Source organism: Gorilla gorilla, chromosome 2, assembly GCF_029281585.2.
Source record: "Gorilla gorilla gorilla isolate KB3781 chromosome 2, NHGRI_mGorGor1-v2.1_pri, whole genome shotgun sequence".
Taxonomy (NCBI): Eukaryota; Metazoa; Chordata; class Mammalia; order Primates; family Hominidae; genus Gorilla; species Gorilla gorilla.
In genome coordinates, this window is record NC_086017.1 from 130,278,411 (window position 1) to 130,293,638 (window position 15,228).

At 37.9% G+C, this 15,228-nt stretch overlaps 1 protein-coding gene across 7 annotated transcripts in view; it reads right to left on the reverse strand.

Annotated features, from left to right (window-relative positions):
* Nucleotides 1–5,534: 5,534 nt before the first annotated feature.
* The window catches only part of TMEM39A (transmembrane protein 39A), a 36,820-nt gene continuing 27,126 nt past the window's right edge, over nucleotides 5,535–15,228 (reverse strand). For 4 of the 7 annotated variants that reach the window (XM_019024664.3, XM_055383722.2, XM_019024663.3 and 1 more), the window contains 4 exons: nucleotides 13,755–14,103; nucleotides 12,797–12,984; nucleotides 10,767–10,887; nucleotides 5,535–8,225 (listed from right to left, as the gene is read on the reverse strand). In XM_019024664.3, the coding sequence (XP_018880209.3) occupies nucleotides 7,992–8,225; nucleotides 10,767–10,887; nucleotides 12,797–12,984; nucleotides 13,755–14,103 (892 nt within the window). In that variant the 3' untranslated portion in view covers nucleotides 5,535–7,991. Of the gene's footprint in view, nucleotides 8,226–10,727; nucleotides 10,888–12,796; nucleotides 12,985–13,754; nucleotides 14,104–15,228 lie in introns of all 7 variants that reach the window. The other 3 variants (XM_055383720.2, XM_055383718.2, XM_055383721.2) reach the window with 1 other exon arrangement.

Genomic DNA, 15,228 nt, shown 5'->3' on the forward strand with positions numbered 1-15,228 from the left:
AGAGTGAGCATCCTTATGTTGTTCCAGATCTTAGAGGAAAGGCTTTCAATTTTCCATCATTCAGCATAATGTTAGCTATGGGCTTCTCATATGTGGCCTTCACTGTATTGAGGTACAACCCTTCTATTCCTTATTTTGGTGAGACTTATTATCATGAAAGGATGTTGAATTTTGTCAAATGCTTTTTCTTCATCTAATGAGATGATCATATAGATTTTGTCCTTCATTCTGTTAATGTGGTATGTTACATGTATTGATTTGCATATTGTTAACCATCCTCATATACCAGGGATAAATTCCACTTGATCATTGTGGATAATCCTTTTAATATGTTGTTGAATTCAGTTTGCTAGTATTTTGTTGAGGATTTTTGCTTCCATGTTCATCATGGATATTGGCCTGTAATTTTATTTTCTTGTAATTTCCTTGTCTGGCTTTAGTATTAGGGTAATGCTGCCCTCCAAAAAGAGCTTGGAAGTACTCCCTCCTCTCCCAATTTTTTTTTTTTTTGGAAGAGTTTGAACAAGATTGGTATTAATTCTTTAAATGTTTGGTAGAATTAAGCTGTGAACTCATCAAGTCTTGGGTTTTTCTTTGATGACAGACTTTTTATTACTGATTCAATCTCCTTACTTGTTATTGGTCTGTTCAGATTTTTCTACTTCTTCATTATTTGGTCTTGGGATTACATGCATCTAAGACTTTATCCATTTATTGTAGATTTTCCAATTTGTTGGCATTTGTTTATAGTAGTCTTTCATGATCCTTTGTATTTCTGGAGTATCAGCTGTAATGTCCTTTCTTTGTGATTTTATTTATTTGATCTATTCTTTTTTTCTCAGTCTAGCTAAAGGTTTGTCAATTTTATCTTTTCAAAAAAGCAGCTTTTGAGAACTTCTTTTTTGACGTAGGCATTTATTGCTATAAACTTTACTTTTAAAACTGCTTTTGCTGCATCCCGTAAGTTTTAATATGTTGTGTTTCCATTTTTGTCTCAAGATCCTTTAAAATTTTCCCTTTAATTTCTTCATCGATGTATTGGTTGTTCAGGAGAATGTTTAATTTCCATGTATTTGTGAATTCTCCAAAATTCCTCTTGGTATTCTTTTCTCGTTTCATACCATTGTGATTGGAAAAGATATTTGATATAATTTCAGTCTTCTTAAATTTGCCAAGGCTTTTTTTGTGCCCTAACATGTGATCTATTCTGGTGAATGCTCTGTGTGCACTTGAGAGTGTGTATTCTGTTGCTATTAGATGGAATGTTCTGTATATGTCTGTTAGGTCCGTTTGGTTCAGTGTTGCTAGAGTCTAATGCTTCCTTATTAATTCTGTTTAGATGATCTGTCCATTGTTGAGATAGGGTACAGAAGTCCCCTACTATTCTTGTGTTGCAATCTATCTCTCCCTTCAGATCCTTTAATATTTGTGCTATATATTTAGGTACTTCAACATTGAGTGCATATAAATTTACAATTGTTATGTCCTCGATGAATTGACCCTTTTATCATATGATGTCCTTCTTTATTTTTTTTCAGAGTTTTTAACTTAAAGTCTATGTTGTCTGATATAAGTATAGCCACCCCACTCTCTTTTGGTTTCCATTTGTGTGGAGTATTCTTTTCTATCCCTTCACTTTCAGTCTACGTCTAAAAGTGAGGTGAGTCTCTTGTAGGTAGCATATAATTAGGTCTTATTTTATCCATTCAGCCACTATATGTCTTTTTATTGGAGAAATTAATCCATTGACATTCAATCGTTGCTAGGTAAGGACTTACTACTGCCATTTTGTTAGTTGTTTTCTGATTATTTTGTACATACTTCATTTCTTTCCTCCTCTCTTGCTGTATTCCTTTGTGGTTTATTTTCTATAGTAGTATGCTTTGATATTTTTGTTTTGTGCTTCTAAAGATTTTTGCTTTGTGGTTACCACCATTAGGCTTACATGGAACATCTTATACTTACAACCACCTATTTCAAGCTTATAACAACTTAACTTTGCATATAACTCTATACTTTTACACCATCATTACAATCCAATAGTATTCTGAATGGGCTCTGCTTTATTTATATGTTTGAGTTTCGTGCATGTTTTATGTTATTAATTAGTAGCTTTTTGTTTCAGTTTAAATAACTCCATTTAGCAATTCCTGCAAGGCAGGTCCAGTGATGATGAATTCCTTTAGCTTTTGTTTGTCTGGGAAAACACACTTTTCTTTTTTCTTTTCTTTTTTTTTTTACTTCTCCCTCATTTATGAAAGACAGCTTTGCTGGATAAAGTATTGTTAGTTGGCAGTTGTTCTCTTGAGCACTTTGAATTTATCCTACTCTCTCCTGACCTGAGGGTTTATGCTGAGAACTCTGCCGATGATTGTATGGCACTCCTTTTTATGTGATATGTTTCTTGCCTCTTGATGCTCTCAAAATTTTTTGCGTTTGATTTTTGATAGTTTATTATGTGTTGTGGTGTACTCCTCTTTGGGTTGAATTTGATTGGAAACCTCTGCAGTTCCTGTACCTGGATGTTGGCATATACCACAGATTAAGGAAATTTTCAGCCATTATTTCTTTAAATATGCTTTTTGGCCCCTTTAAATATGCTTTTCAGGCACCTCTTTCTCCTTCTCCAACCACTATTATGTGAAGGTTTGGTCTCTTGATGGTGTTCCATAATCTGTAGGCTTTAATTTTAGAAATTCTTTTGTTCTTTTTTTTGCTCCTGGCTAGATAATTTCAAATGTTCTGTCTCCCAGCATACTGATTCTTTCTTCTTCTTGGCTGAGTCAGCTGTTGAAGCTTTCTGTTGAATTTTTCAGTCTCTTGAATTTCTATCCCATTCTTATTGTTTCTATTTATCAACTTTCTTTTTAGTGTACTGTTTTCAAATTTCATTAAATTTTTTATCTGTATATATTAATAGTTCACTGAACTTCTTTATGGGTATTATTCTGAATTCTTTGTCAGTTATTTCATAAATCTCCATTTCTTTGGAGTCTATTATTGGAGCTTTATTAGTTTCTTTTGTAGGTGTCATGATTCCCTGATTCTTCATAATCCGTATGTTCTTGTATTGTTGTCAGTGCATTTGAGGAGACAGCCCCCTCTTCTGGCCGTTACAGGTGTTCTTGGGAAGGGATAGACCTTCACTATTTAGTCTATCCTATGATTCCAAAAGGGTCAGCTGATGACAACCCCAGGCAGGCAGAGCTTCTTGTGAGTTCTCTAGCTGACTGGGCCACTGCTTTTGCTCTGTTGAGTTGCTGGTTGGGTATTGCAATGACTTCTGGTCAGACTGGCCATAAGATGTACTGCCTGGCTGATAATTTGGGACCTGCAATTTGGCAGGGCTGTAGACTGGCATACAAGGTTAGGCAGAGTCACTACTCATAACATGTGTGACCAGAGGCTGTACTCCTTAGAAATGCACAATTAAGGGTTGCCTCCCTGTCAGGATGAAGCCATGGAGTGAAATTTTGGCTCAGTGGCTGTTTGATCTCCAGAGTTAAGCAGGTCTAGCCAGTTTGCTTCTTCTGGATGTGTGGAGGTGGAAGTCTCCTTGCCTGGGTAGGGTCATTGGAAGTGCTTTTTGGCTTGGTGGAGCTGCTGCTTGACTTCTAAGGTCAAGGTGGTCTAGCCCCTTCACCTCTCCAAAATAAAAGGCAGGTATCTCCCTTCCTGGGCAGGGTTGTTGGGAGTTGGCTCTGAAGCTAGGCAGGAAGACCAGTAGTGTAGGGATTCAGGCTAGACTGTACTTCCCACTGTCCTTTTTTTCTTTCTCTTTTTGAGATGGAGTCTTGCTCTGTCACCCAGGCTGGAGTGTGGTGGCACAATCTCAGCCCACTGCAACCTCTGCCTCCTGAGTTCAAGCAATTCTCCTGTGTCAGTCTCCCGAGTAGTTGGGATTACAGGCGTGAGCCACCACGCCCAGCTAATTTTTGTATTTTTTGTAGAGACAGGGTTTCACAGGCTGGCCTTGAACTCCCGACCTCAAGTGATCCACCTGCCTCAGCCTCCCAAAGTGCTGGGATTACAGGCATGAGCCACCACACCCAGCCCCCACTGTGCAAATTTTGAAGGTGACCAGCTCAGCCTTGCAGGTGGGCTATGAGATTGGCTGATATCTTTGATCAGGCACCTCAGCCAAGTAGGAACACAGAGGTACCATCAGTTAACTGCATGCTGGTCACTACCTCTGCTTCCTTTGTTTCTACCTGACTCCAGGCAGTCTACCCATGCTGTTTCCCCTAGTGCTTCTCATGAGATGAGACCAGAGTGGGCTTCCTGGTAAGCATCTTGGAATGCTTGGGAAACGATCTCATTTTCTTTTCCCCCTGTATAAACTGCTGGCCTAGGGAATTCTCCATCTGGCATTATGTCAAGTTGGGGGAAAGGAGGGAGCAATATAGTCAAAGTGAGACTGTTCTTACCCTTTGAATTCAGCTTTCATTCAGCTTTATGTACCACACTAGTGTCTCAGACTAGTTTCTAAGTGTTGGGGTTTCAAAAAGATGTTCTAGTCTGTGGAGTTGCTATTTGAACTTTCTATGAAAGCAAGTGGAGCCTGAGACTTCCTACTCCGGCATCTTGCTGTTTTTCATTTTCTCTTACGTGGACTTTTTAAAGAGTTGGCTAATCTCCTGCTTGTAGTCTCATCAACATTGCTCCATCTCCAAACCTATTCTACATACTGCTGCCAAAGTTGTCTGAGAGAGGATAGTGGTTATCAAACTTCAGCATTCCTGAAAATCACCTGGACAGCATGTTAAAACAGATTGCTGGGCTCCATGTAGTTTCTTACTCAGTAGGTGTGGAGTAGGGCTTGAAAATGTCCATTTCTAACAAGTTTCCAGTTAAGTGATGCTGATGCTGCTGATCTAGAGATTACTTTGGGAACTAGAAACCAGTGGATCATAAGTTATTCTTAGCTTATAATCTTTCATTAGCTGTCTTCTGTCTACAAAAGTTCCAAGACATCTGTCTGCTTATTTGAAGTACTTATGAAAAGAGCACTTTATTGGGCTTCACACTCAAGATTGTTAATAGATCTGATATCTATTATGTATCTCATACATATTTCTATTAATGAACACCCTAGTGTGACAACTGGTTTACTTGTCTGTCTTCTATTAGTTAATGAACTCGAACATCACTATCTCCGGCACCCAGCAGTGTTTGGCATATAATTGCCCAGCACATAGAAATGAGATGCCTGGCTAGCTTAATAGAAATAAAAAAAATTAATTAAAAAAAAGAGAGAGAAACGGCAGAACAGGTGGCAGTGGTGGTGATTGATAGGGACAGGAAGGAAAGGAGGATTAGGAATATAAACATGGAATCAGAGTAAACAGGATATTGAGGAAAACTTCTGTCATGCTCACTCCTGTGAACTACCCTCCTCTACTCCTTTATTTACCCACCTTAGACCACCCAGACTAGTCCAGTATCTTCTTTCCTTTTCCAGTATCCAAGTTCACCCAACTGAACTTTTGCTATACCATGCTTTCCACAAACAATTTTAACTTGCCAACAAAGAATTACAAAAAAGGTCATTCTTTAATGATTACACATTTTTCTACTATCAGTGAGCAAATATAGTGTCCCTTCTGTTACATGAACTATAATAGGATATCCGGGTAACTAGTAATTTTTCTCTCTTCCATGACAACAAAACAAACAAACAAAAAACAGCTGAAATGTGTAGAACACGTTGAACTAAACGGTCTTATGCCCTGTATGCTGCCATATCTGGAGGTGAGGGTAGGAGGAACTTTGCAATTCCATTAGCCAAAATTAATTTTTATTTATTTCTTATATCCACTTACTTATTTAGCCAAGCCAGCATCTGGTTCTGTGCTATTCCCTTAGGATAGGACCAAGACAGATCAAGCCAGAAGGGGCATCATATTAGTTCATAAGACTGGTCTGTTATCTCTAATCAGGGTTTTCTGGGTTACTTTCCCAAGCTGGAGCCAAGTTGGGGCAATTTTGATGAGATATCTCTGTGCCCATGCCACCCATTTTGCTCTCAACTGCTGAGTAATCTCATGAAAATGTTGCTGCCAAGAGAAGCATATTTTCAAGATCCTACAGAAAGAATAGAGAGATGGCAGATTCCCTACCCTTCCCACCCCTACCTCAAGAACCACTATATTTAGGCTGAACTACTTTAAAAAGCAACTAACCTAATATATTTTCTTGCTATTCTTCCAATATACCAGCTTGTCCCCACCTCAGGGCACTGCCCTTTCTGCTACTGTAACATGGAATACTCCCCAAAGCTATTTATATGATTCAGTCTTGCTTTTTCTTTGCTTAAAAATCATCTCCTCAAAGATGCCTTCTAGCAGTGCTATTCTTACCACTATTTCCTTGCCCTGGTTTCCCTTTGCTGCACTTATCACTACTACCAGGGAATGTTATATTACACATAAATTTATTTGCTGTATTTTCTGCACCACCTAACTCCCCCACCCCCACGCATATTGTCAGCTCTGTGCAAGTAGGACCTTTGCATTTCTCATTCACTGCTATATCCCCAGGGCCTAATATAGTGCCTAGTGGTTAATATATATTTGTTGAATGGTTGAACAGACTCAGACTGAATGCCAAATAATGTTAACTTAAAAAAAAAGTATACACATCAAAATATTTAAAGAAACAATTATTGATTTAAACATAAAACTGATATTGGGTACCTTGGTTTTATAAACACTCCTCACAATGCTTCCCTTGGTGAAGCCTTTCAGGAACTCTTCTGCAAGAATTATTTTCAGAGCCAGCTTGTCAACGACATGATTGGTCTTTTTACTTCATAAGTCTTATTTTGTTTCACCAAAAGCTTCACAGTGTAACAAACCAAACTCAGCACAGAAAACATATGACAATATATTTTAGATTCTCTAAGACAAGGTCTCATAAGTTTAGATGACAAGTGACAACATCAATGGACTAAGTATATCACCTCCCATAACTTAAAAGGCTAATACTCATAAACATGAAAGTTCTGGAGTATGAAATTTAAAACACAAATTTTGGATATAAATTATCTGAATACAAAGCTGTAGGTAATTCTTATCTTTCACTTCCCCTCATAACTCCAAACATAACGCCATTGTAGGTGGGTTGCTGCTAGACTACATTTAAGATTGTTCAGCTGAGGACTTGCCCATTCTCCCAGTTACTTGGAATTTTCAACCTTCCCATACTCTAGCCCACATGGCATTTGCACTCAGCTTCTCCTACTGATCCAGCCACACATCATCTTCTTCATGAATGTGGGCAGTCTAAAGACTTCCTGTCTGGCAAAGTATTATTTCAAACAACTAAGAGGAAAATCTTTGGAAGCAGAAGTGGAAACACAGGAAAAGTGGCAGCAAAACCCTCAGCCTCAGGATAGTAGCTTATTCAAAAGTATATTTAAATGTCACAGGGTAAAATAGACCAGCTGAGTCCCTATCTTAGAAAGGAAACCTACTGCCTCCTCCTGGTAGGCAACAAAGAGAACCCCACCTAGGACTTTAACCCACTCTTTTCCCAATGTATTCCAATACTATTAGCCAGCTGAACTAAAAGAGAATGGGTGCTGGTAGGCAACTCCATTGATCTCCCTTTCTTTAGCAATAATTACTGGCCAGCTGAGGGCTAAAGATAATGAGGATTGAAAGAAAAGCAGACATACCAAAGGTACTGTGTCAAGTAATACATGAGATGTGTTCATAAACGAATGAGTTATTCCAGAGCCATACAAACAAATCAATCTCTTTACTGGACAGGCATACCTCTCATATGTATATTATTCGAATATACTAACACATGAAAGATCACATCACCTTGTTTACGGATACATTTAATATCCCTTACCCTTCCCGACTTTCAAAACATAATAGTATACAAAATATAAAATATCTTAAATATTTATAAAAATCACAAGAAAAAAATAGAACGTATGAAAATATTTTTATCTGAGTTCTCCCTCATTGTTGAGAGGCAGCTTAGTTTGCCTTGAGTTCATAACTGTTGAGTGGGTAGGAGTATGCCCTGCCTAATACTATTCTGTCCCGGAGAAGTTTAAATAAAACATAGTAGTTGCAGAAGAGGATGAGAGCCATGGAAAGTGTGTGGTTCCACTTCTCCGACCGCAGCAAGGAATAGAGCTGATAGAAGACGACACTGCCCTCAATAAGGATAAGCAGATTTAACAGCCTTAATGGTCGATGAAATAAGAACTGTAAGGAAGTTAAAAAAGTAAAACGTTATTTCATAGAAAAGTAATGGCTACAGTTATTCTTGATTTTTCTAAAATAATTTAACATTTACAGGTTCCCATATATAATAATAAATAGATCTGTTTATTTAATATCAATCAGGCTATTTCTTGCTATAAAGATTGAAACCTTTTCCTTTTTGCTCAAGAAATAATGAAATAATTTTTATTTCAATGCCCCTGAGACATGAAAAGAGATTATGCCCAAAAGAAAACTACTTATAAACATTTTTCTTAGATTATATTTTAGGTATATATTTTATTTAGGATAAACACAAAAGTATATTCATCTAAGACAGAGGTGGATAAAGGACCAAACAGGAAATATTTTAGGCTTTGTAAGTCAAGAGGCAAAAATTAAGGATATTACATAGGTACTTATGTAACCATTTAAAAATGTAAAAAACATTCTTGGCTTGTAAACTAAGACATAAATACCAACACTAGACAAGTTTGGGGAAAAGAGAGGTTACAAGTCAAATATCAATACAATAGTTTCTTAGTTTTTCCTTAAACTGTTTACCCACCATGGTCACTGACTGAAATCCTCTACACCATATACCTGTGTGTTTAATTACTGATTTTTTTCTGGATATTGAGAAGCAGGGTGCACAAAGACAGGATAAGGAGGAAGGAAGGAAAAATGAGTCAGAATTAGACTAAAAATAGGGATTACTACTATATTTACTCCCACTAAATTCTCCACTTTAAAAGGCTAAATTCTGGTTTTCTAATACAAAGTTATTATGAATACAAACATATAGGCCACAAGTTGTAAAAGAACATTAACAATTCAGCTTAACCAGTCTAATCCTAAATCTAGATGAAGACAAGAGTGCAGTAACAGCAGTGATCAGATCTAAAATAACTAATTTAGATGGAATTTAGATTTTAAGAGCTTACACCTCAGAATGAAGCCAAATTATCATGACAGCTTTAAAAAGTTTCCAGGCTCAAGAGGAAGAAAATGTTTAACCTGGAATTTGACAGCTATAGGTAATAGGCACACTTTAAATGACTGTTTTGAAACTTCAGTGTGCCTAAGAATCATTTCCAAATCCACAAATGCTGCCAATTCCTGGGATCATCCAGAGATTCTGGTTCAGAAGTCTGATATAGGGGCCCTGAATCACTTTTCAGAAATAGTGGGCCAGGTGATTTATCAGCAGGTGGCCCATGGATCACTTGGAGAAGCACTGATTTAACTATCTATCCAGTCCTGCAAAATCAGTAATAAGTCAACTTGCCTAATCTTTTTTCCATAGATTCCACCTGATTTTTCAGCTGTCCAAAGCTAGCAAGGAAACTACTTAATTTTCAAGCAGAAAATTCTAATGAACTATTTGGCTATCACAGGTCTCAAGGAGACAGCAAGGACCAACAGAAGTCATTAATGGCCTAGAGAATTCAGCTGGCTGAATTAAATATTCTATATAGAAATCAAGTGCTCATGTACTTGTGACTTAAGTCCTTTCCTCCACCTTAAGGCACTTCCACTGGCGTCAAGAAGGAGATGCTTGTCGTTTTCTCACTCAAGGGCCTTCCACCTTCCCCATGTTCCTCCCAACCTGCCCCACCCTGCATTCCCCTACCATGGTATTTACAAGCATCATGCCCAGGGGCAAGTTCCCAAAACTTAATTGAAGTGTCCCTCAATAACAAACACCTGCAGAACCAGAAAGTCCATATACCCTCAAGGAACTGAGAAGGACAGAGGGAGAAAGAGATGCAAGTATCTTAAAAAAGATCTCCAATTCTTGTTTAGAATATGATCCCCTTTCAAAAGCAATGCACTGCACTATAGGCATTTTTACTATAAACAGTCCCCTGCAGGCACCTACTTTTCCCCACTTGCATTAGTCAGCTGGCCTTTCTTTTATAAGTATATACTTTTGCCTTGTACAGACAATTTCTGGAAGGCTGAAAGACCAAATAGATCATAACCGAAGGCATGAGTTCAATGGAATTCAGTGGGTTTCTATTGCTTTTTCCTTTTTTAACTTTTAAGCTTTTTTCCTTTTCATGGCATTTGTCTGACTTCCAAAGGGGAAGCTAAAGCCTTTGTAAAGAAACAATATATATGACAAATACCTAAAAATAAAACCACCGCACTATTAATATATTAAATGTCACTATGGATACACAGATACAATATATCTTAACAATACCACTAAACCAAACTCTTACAAAACAAAAATGGTAAGATGAAAAAGGAGTCTTAGATAACTGCCTGCTTGTTTCAAGTAATACTAGATTCAACAAATACCAATGTAACTAGAGAAACCAGCTAAGCTACTGAAACTGGATTAACAGTATATGATCTTCAAACTGCCCTTCAAAAGACATTTCCAAAGTACAGGGACCACTGTTACGCTAGTAGCAATAATTACCATGTAATAATTTCCTAGTATGTGCTACACGCTATGCTACATGCTTCCACATAGAGTGGCCTCCTAACACTTACCCCTAAGCTTATGTTTGAAAACAAATAAGCGGTACTTGCATAAAAGCGGGCATGAGATACATCTGAAGGCACTGCCACGTTGTAAGGCCCCATGGCTCTATATAAACATCTGCTGTGCCGCACCAGCACCCCTTGAGGCCATATTGTATTTTCTGACCAACTAAGGGAGAAAGAAATGCAATGTTAGCATATTGGCAATTACAGATAAGATAGCATCTGGCAAGGCCAGCTGTATTTTTATGGAAGGAATTAAATAATCAAGGCTTCATCTGCCTGAATTCTGAAAATACAGTAATTCCATGGTCAAACTGGAGTAGTTTTAGAAAGGATTTGTTACTTTAACTTCATTGCTATATAGTAAACAGAGGTGGCAAAGAAATATAGTTAACTCAGTGTCAAAGGACTTAAGAGGCTTAGAAGAATGCGCAGACATAAATGTGTAAGCCAGAAAACAGTGTGTAAGCAGGCTGACTGTCATCTCCATCCCAAGTGAGCAGAGTCTACTGGTGGAAATGCTACAGGGAACAAACAAGAAGAGAAAGCTGATGGTAATAAGAGTAGTGGAGAAATTAGCACATTGTCAATCTAGCATGACATTTACTGCAGAATTACATCCCAAAAAACTATAGGAAATCAGTTTGCTTATCACACAATTCAAATACCTCACAACTGTAAGAAGGTATACAGTAGAACACAGCGATACATCTCACACACACACAGACTTTTCACTGCTTTCATGGTTTATTTTTATAGAGGTTTCTCTGGGGGAAAAGAAGTTACAGAAGCAGCAGCTTCATTCTTTCCAGCATAATGGAGTTTGGGTGGGGACAGGGATCTTCAGGTTAAGCTTTTAAAAAAAAAAAAAAAATCTAAGTTAATTCATCTCTTCCTGATTTTGGAAAGGTTAGTTTCCTAGGATAAGAACTGGGAGGCAGTTTAGATATGTTATTAAAAAAAAAAAAAAAAAAAAAATTCTAGTACCCTAAAGCTTTCCCAGTTCAGAAAATGTTCCACCGGCCTTGCTCACACTTACCAGCATTAAAGTGATGATACACCTCATGGCCATGTGCCATCAGTAGCCTGAAGATGTACAGTACTAGTACTGTGGATTGTATTTTCAATTTTTATTGAAATCTGTCCTTTGCCCACAGTCGGGTTTCTTTTCAGCCTGGCCCAATCTCTTTCAGTTCCTGGGCTTGAAGGCCTGTGCTAATCTGTATCAGACATCAAGGCAGATAATTGAAGGGAGAACTCTCAGGGGGAGAGGGAAAGGGAAGGTCACCTCAATCTGTCCCACTTAACTAGGGAAAAATTTCTAGATGAAATTTGTGAAATGTTCAAATTACAAAAGGGGGAAGATGAAGATGGTTTGGGTCTGAAAGAAAAGTATGATGAAGGACTCAGAAGTGACAGAATAAAACGGTCCTAATGTTAGCCATTTTGGATCATAGGAGCCATGTGAAGTAATGACTGATAAGGGGGACACAATGAGAAAAATTCTTCCAAAGAACTCAGTCAGGCACAGTTCTCACTTAAACACAGGAGAAGCAGGGAAATATTCAGTAGAGAGTTTAGAAAGAAAATAATAGTAAAAAAGTACAGGTAAGGAAAATTACTAGAACAAAACTGCATGTATTAGAAAGAAAAAATAAGAGAATCATATTCCAGCTAAGTGTGAGATGAATAGCTAGCAACTACTCAGCTGTGGCAATGAAGATGAGAAGACAAATCTTAAAGTCTTCTAAAAAGAAATAAAATATATGACTCTTTGAATTCGGGCAAAGGGGTAAGATTGAAAGAGAACGCCAAGTGCATCGCTTGGGAGACAAATTACACACTCTAGAGTGACTGGGCAGCTGAAAGGTAGAACGCATTTAAGGAGCTGGGGTGGTGGTGGAAATGAGTTAATGTCCCTTGTATTCAGTTTAGCATGATGACAAGCATCCATGTAAGACAAAAACTAAAAATTAAATGTTCAAAGCCAAGAACAAGAATGACATACAAAGCAAATAAACATGATCAGCAGCATGTAGAAAGTGTTACATGGTTTTACCCTCTAGCTTACTCACATGTGCTGTGGAGCATTGCTGTAGGACCCATGTTCCAGCTTCTGCCACTTGCCCAGGTGAGCAGCTGATTTATGTAGCAAATCACAGTATTTGGATGGCAACAGTTGCGTGGTGAGCATGACAAAAGCATTGATCCACACCATAATGAGGTGCTCACATGACCAGCGCATGTCATAGTACTGGGTACTCTGGAAGAGATCAGAAGAGAAATGATCCATGCACTGGTAAAAAGAGGCAGGGATGGGTTCGTGTACATATGCCCTGCAGACAAATGCCACACTGAGTCACACATGCACTGGTGGTCCTGCTGTCCGTGCAGAAAAGTTCAAGAGCAGAGTCCTCCACAATCCTTCAACCTGACTTTCTGGCTGTATGAGTTAGGGATGGGAGGGAGAGGCAATTATATTTTAAGTGTCTCCTTTCTAGAAGAACTGAGTGTTCTCTGAAGGACCATTGCAGCTGCAGAAGTACTTCTGAATGGGTGAAGAAAGGGCACTAAAATGTATCAAAAGATTTTGGGCCCAAGTGACATCCAGACCATTTTTCTTTTCTATTAAAGTAAACTGAAGTTTAGATAAGGGTTAGATTAAATTCAAGGAAACTCCTGATAACCATGTTAAGATCAACCACAGTAGGCTGAGTTTTACTGAAACCTTGGTCCTCTTAAGCTACTACATACTGATTCTATTATAAGTACATTTTGATTCTCCCCAGAAACTAAAAATACTTAAAAAAAAAAAAAAAGAAAAAAAGAGGGAACCACCACGGGTGCATCACATATATGGAAATACCTATCCGCCAACCAGGAGCGGTATTAGTGCACTCCAGATGCAGCCGAACTCCACCATCCAGGCTGCCAAAGGGGAGACAGAGAAAAGGGGGATTAAACAAGAAATACCCAGTTTATGTAATTCACACACAAATCCAGGAAGCACATAAAAGTAAGATAATCACTTACCTTCACAAAACACAGGGGGAGAAATGCAACATAGTAGGCACTGAAGAGGGAGTTGAAGAGAACCTCCTTGATTCTGTGGTTGAAATCTGCTTTCAGACATTCTACTTCATTGCGAATGAGGTCTGGAGATAGGGGACAACTGTGGGTGGGGATGGGTGTGGCATTATTAAACTGTTCTTTTAGCGACTCCAGCAACAAGGAGAGAAAGTCTTTGGATTTGGCCAAGCCTCCCACAGTCGAGGCACTTTCCTCTACTGCCTCGTGCTGAACCACATAGTTATAGTCTGTGAGAAGAAGATGAGCTCTACTATCTTGATGAAAACAGCAAAGAGGAACATAAACACCAAACCTGTAAAACAAAGTGTGAAAATGAGACCACAGATACCACCTAAAATCACACCTTATAACTTACATCAATATAACTTATAACTTAGGTCAATAAAATAGTCAGGACCCGCAGGAGTAAACATAACTCAAGAGGGACATTGCTGATAGTAAATTCATTATCTGGGGAGCTCTTCAATTTCTTTCCATAAAAGCAGTGCACATTCATTGTAGATTATTAAGAACCTACAGAAAAACCACAATGGCAAAACACACATCACTTAGCAATAATCATTTTTATAACTAGATGCACATATTTCCAATATAAAGTTTGTAAACTTTGTATTATAGTTACATATGCTTTTTTCCTTTTGTTTGGCTTCATACAGTACCATGTGTTTTGTATCCTGCTGTTTAAACTTTGTATGTGTGCATGTGTGTATATTGAGTATTTTCCCTGTGTACTGAGTATTTTCTCAAGTCTAAATATTTTTCTATAGAAATTTTTAAAGATACAATAGTATTCTCATATAGAAATACCATAATTTACCCATTTCTCTCTTGTTGGAAACAGGCTGTTTCTTATTTTCCACTACTATAAATAACAATGTGATAAGGATTTTCCCAACACGTGTGTACGCTTGGTCATTTTAGTACAGCTTGTTCTTTACTTCAAATGTCCCTTTCTTAGTAGGGGGCCCTCCTGCCTCCCTACTGTATCACTCATCCCACTCCCACAGGCGACCCTACTTCTCCTTTCCTGCTTATTTTTCTCCACAGATCTTACCATGTTTATTCGATTTTTAACTTTGGGGGTAGTTTTGTTTGTTTTCTTTCTTAGTCAATCTTCCCTTCACTACAATTTAAGCTCTATGAACCAGAGATTTCAACGTAATTAATTCACTGCTGTAACTCTGGTACCTCAGATAGTGGCTGTAACACTGTTTAAGTATGCAATAAACTTCTCATTAATAAAAAAAATTCTGGAAGTACAAATGAATTTCTACAAGTAAAATTAATTGGTTAAAGAAGTGAACATTTTTGAGACTTCTGATAACTTCTTATAGTATTCCAACTGTTGGTTCCTTAAAATTTGTTTAAATACTTCAAGTCCTCATTAAGTAATTTCCACATTGTGACCTAGGTATTA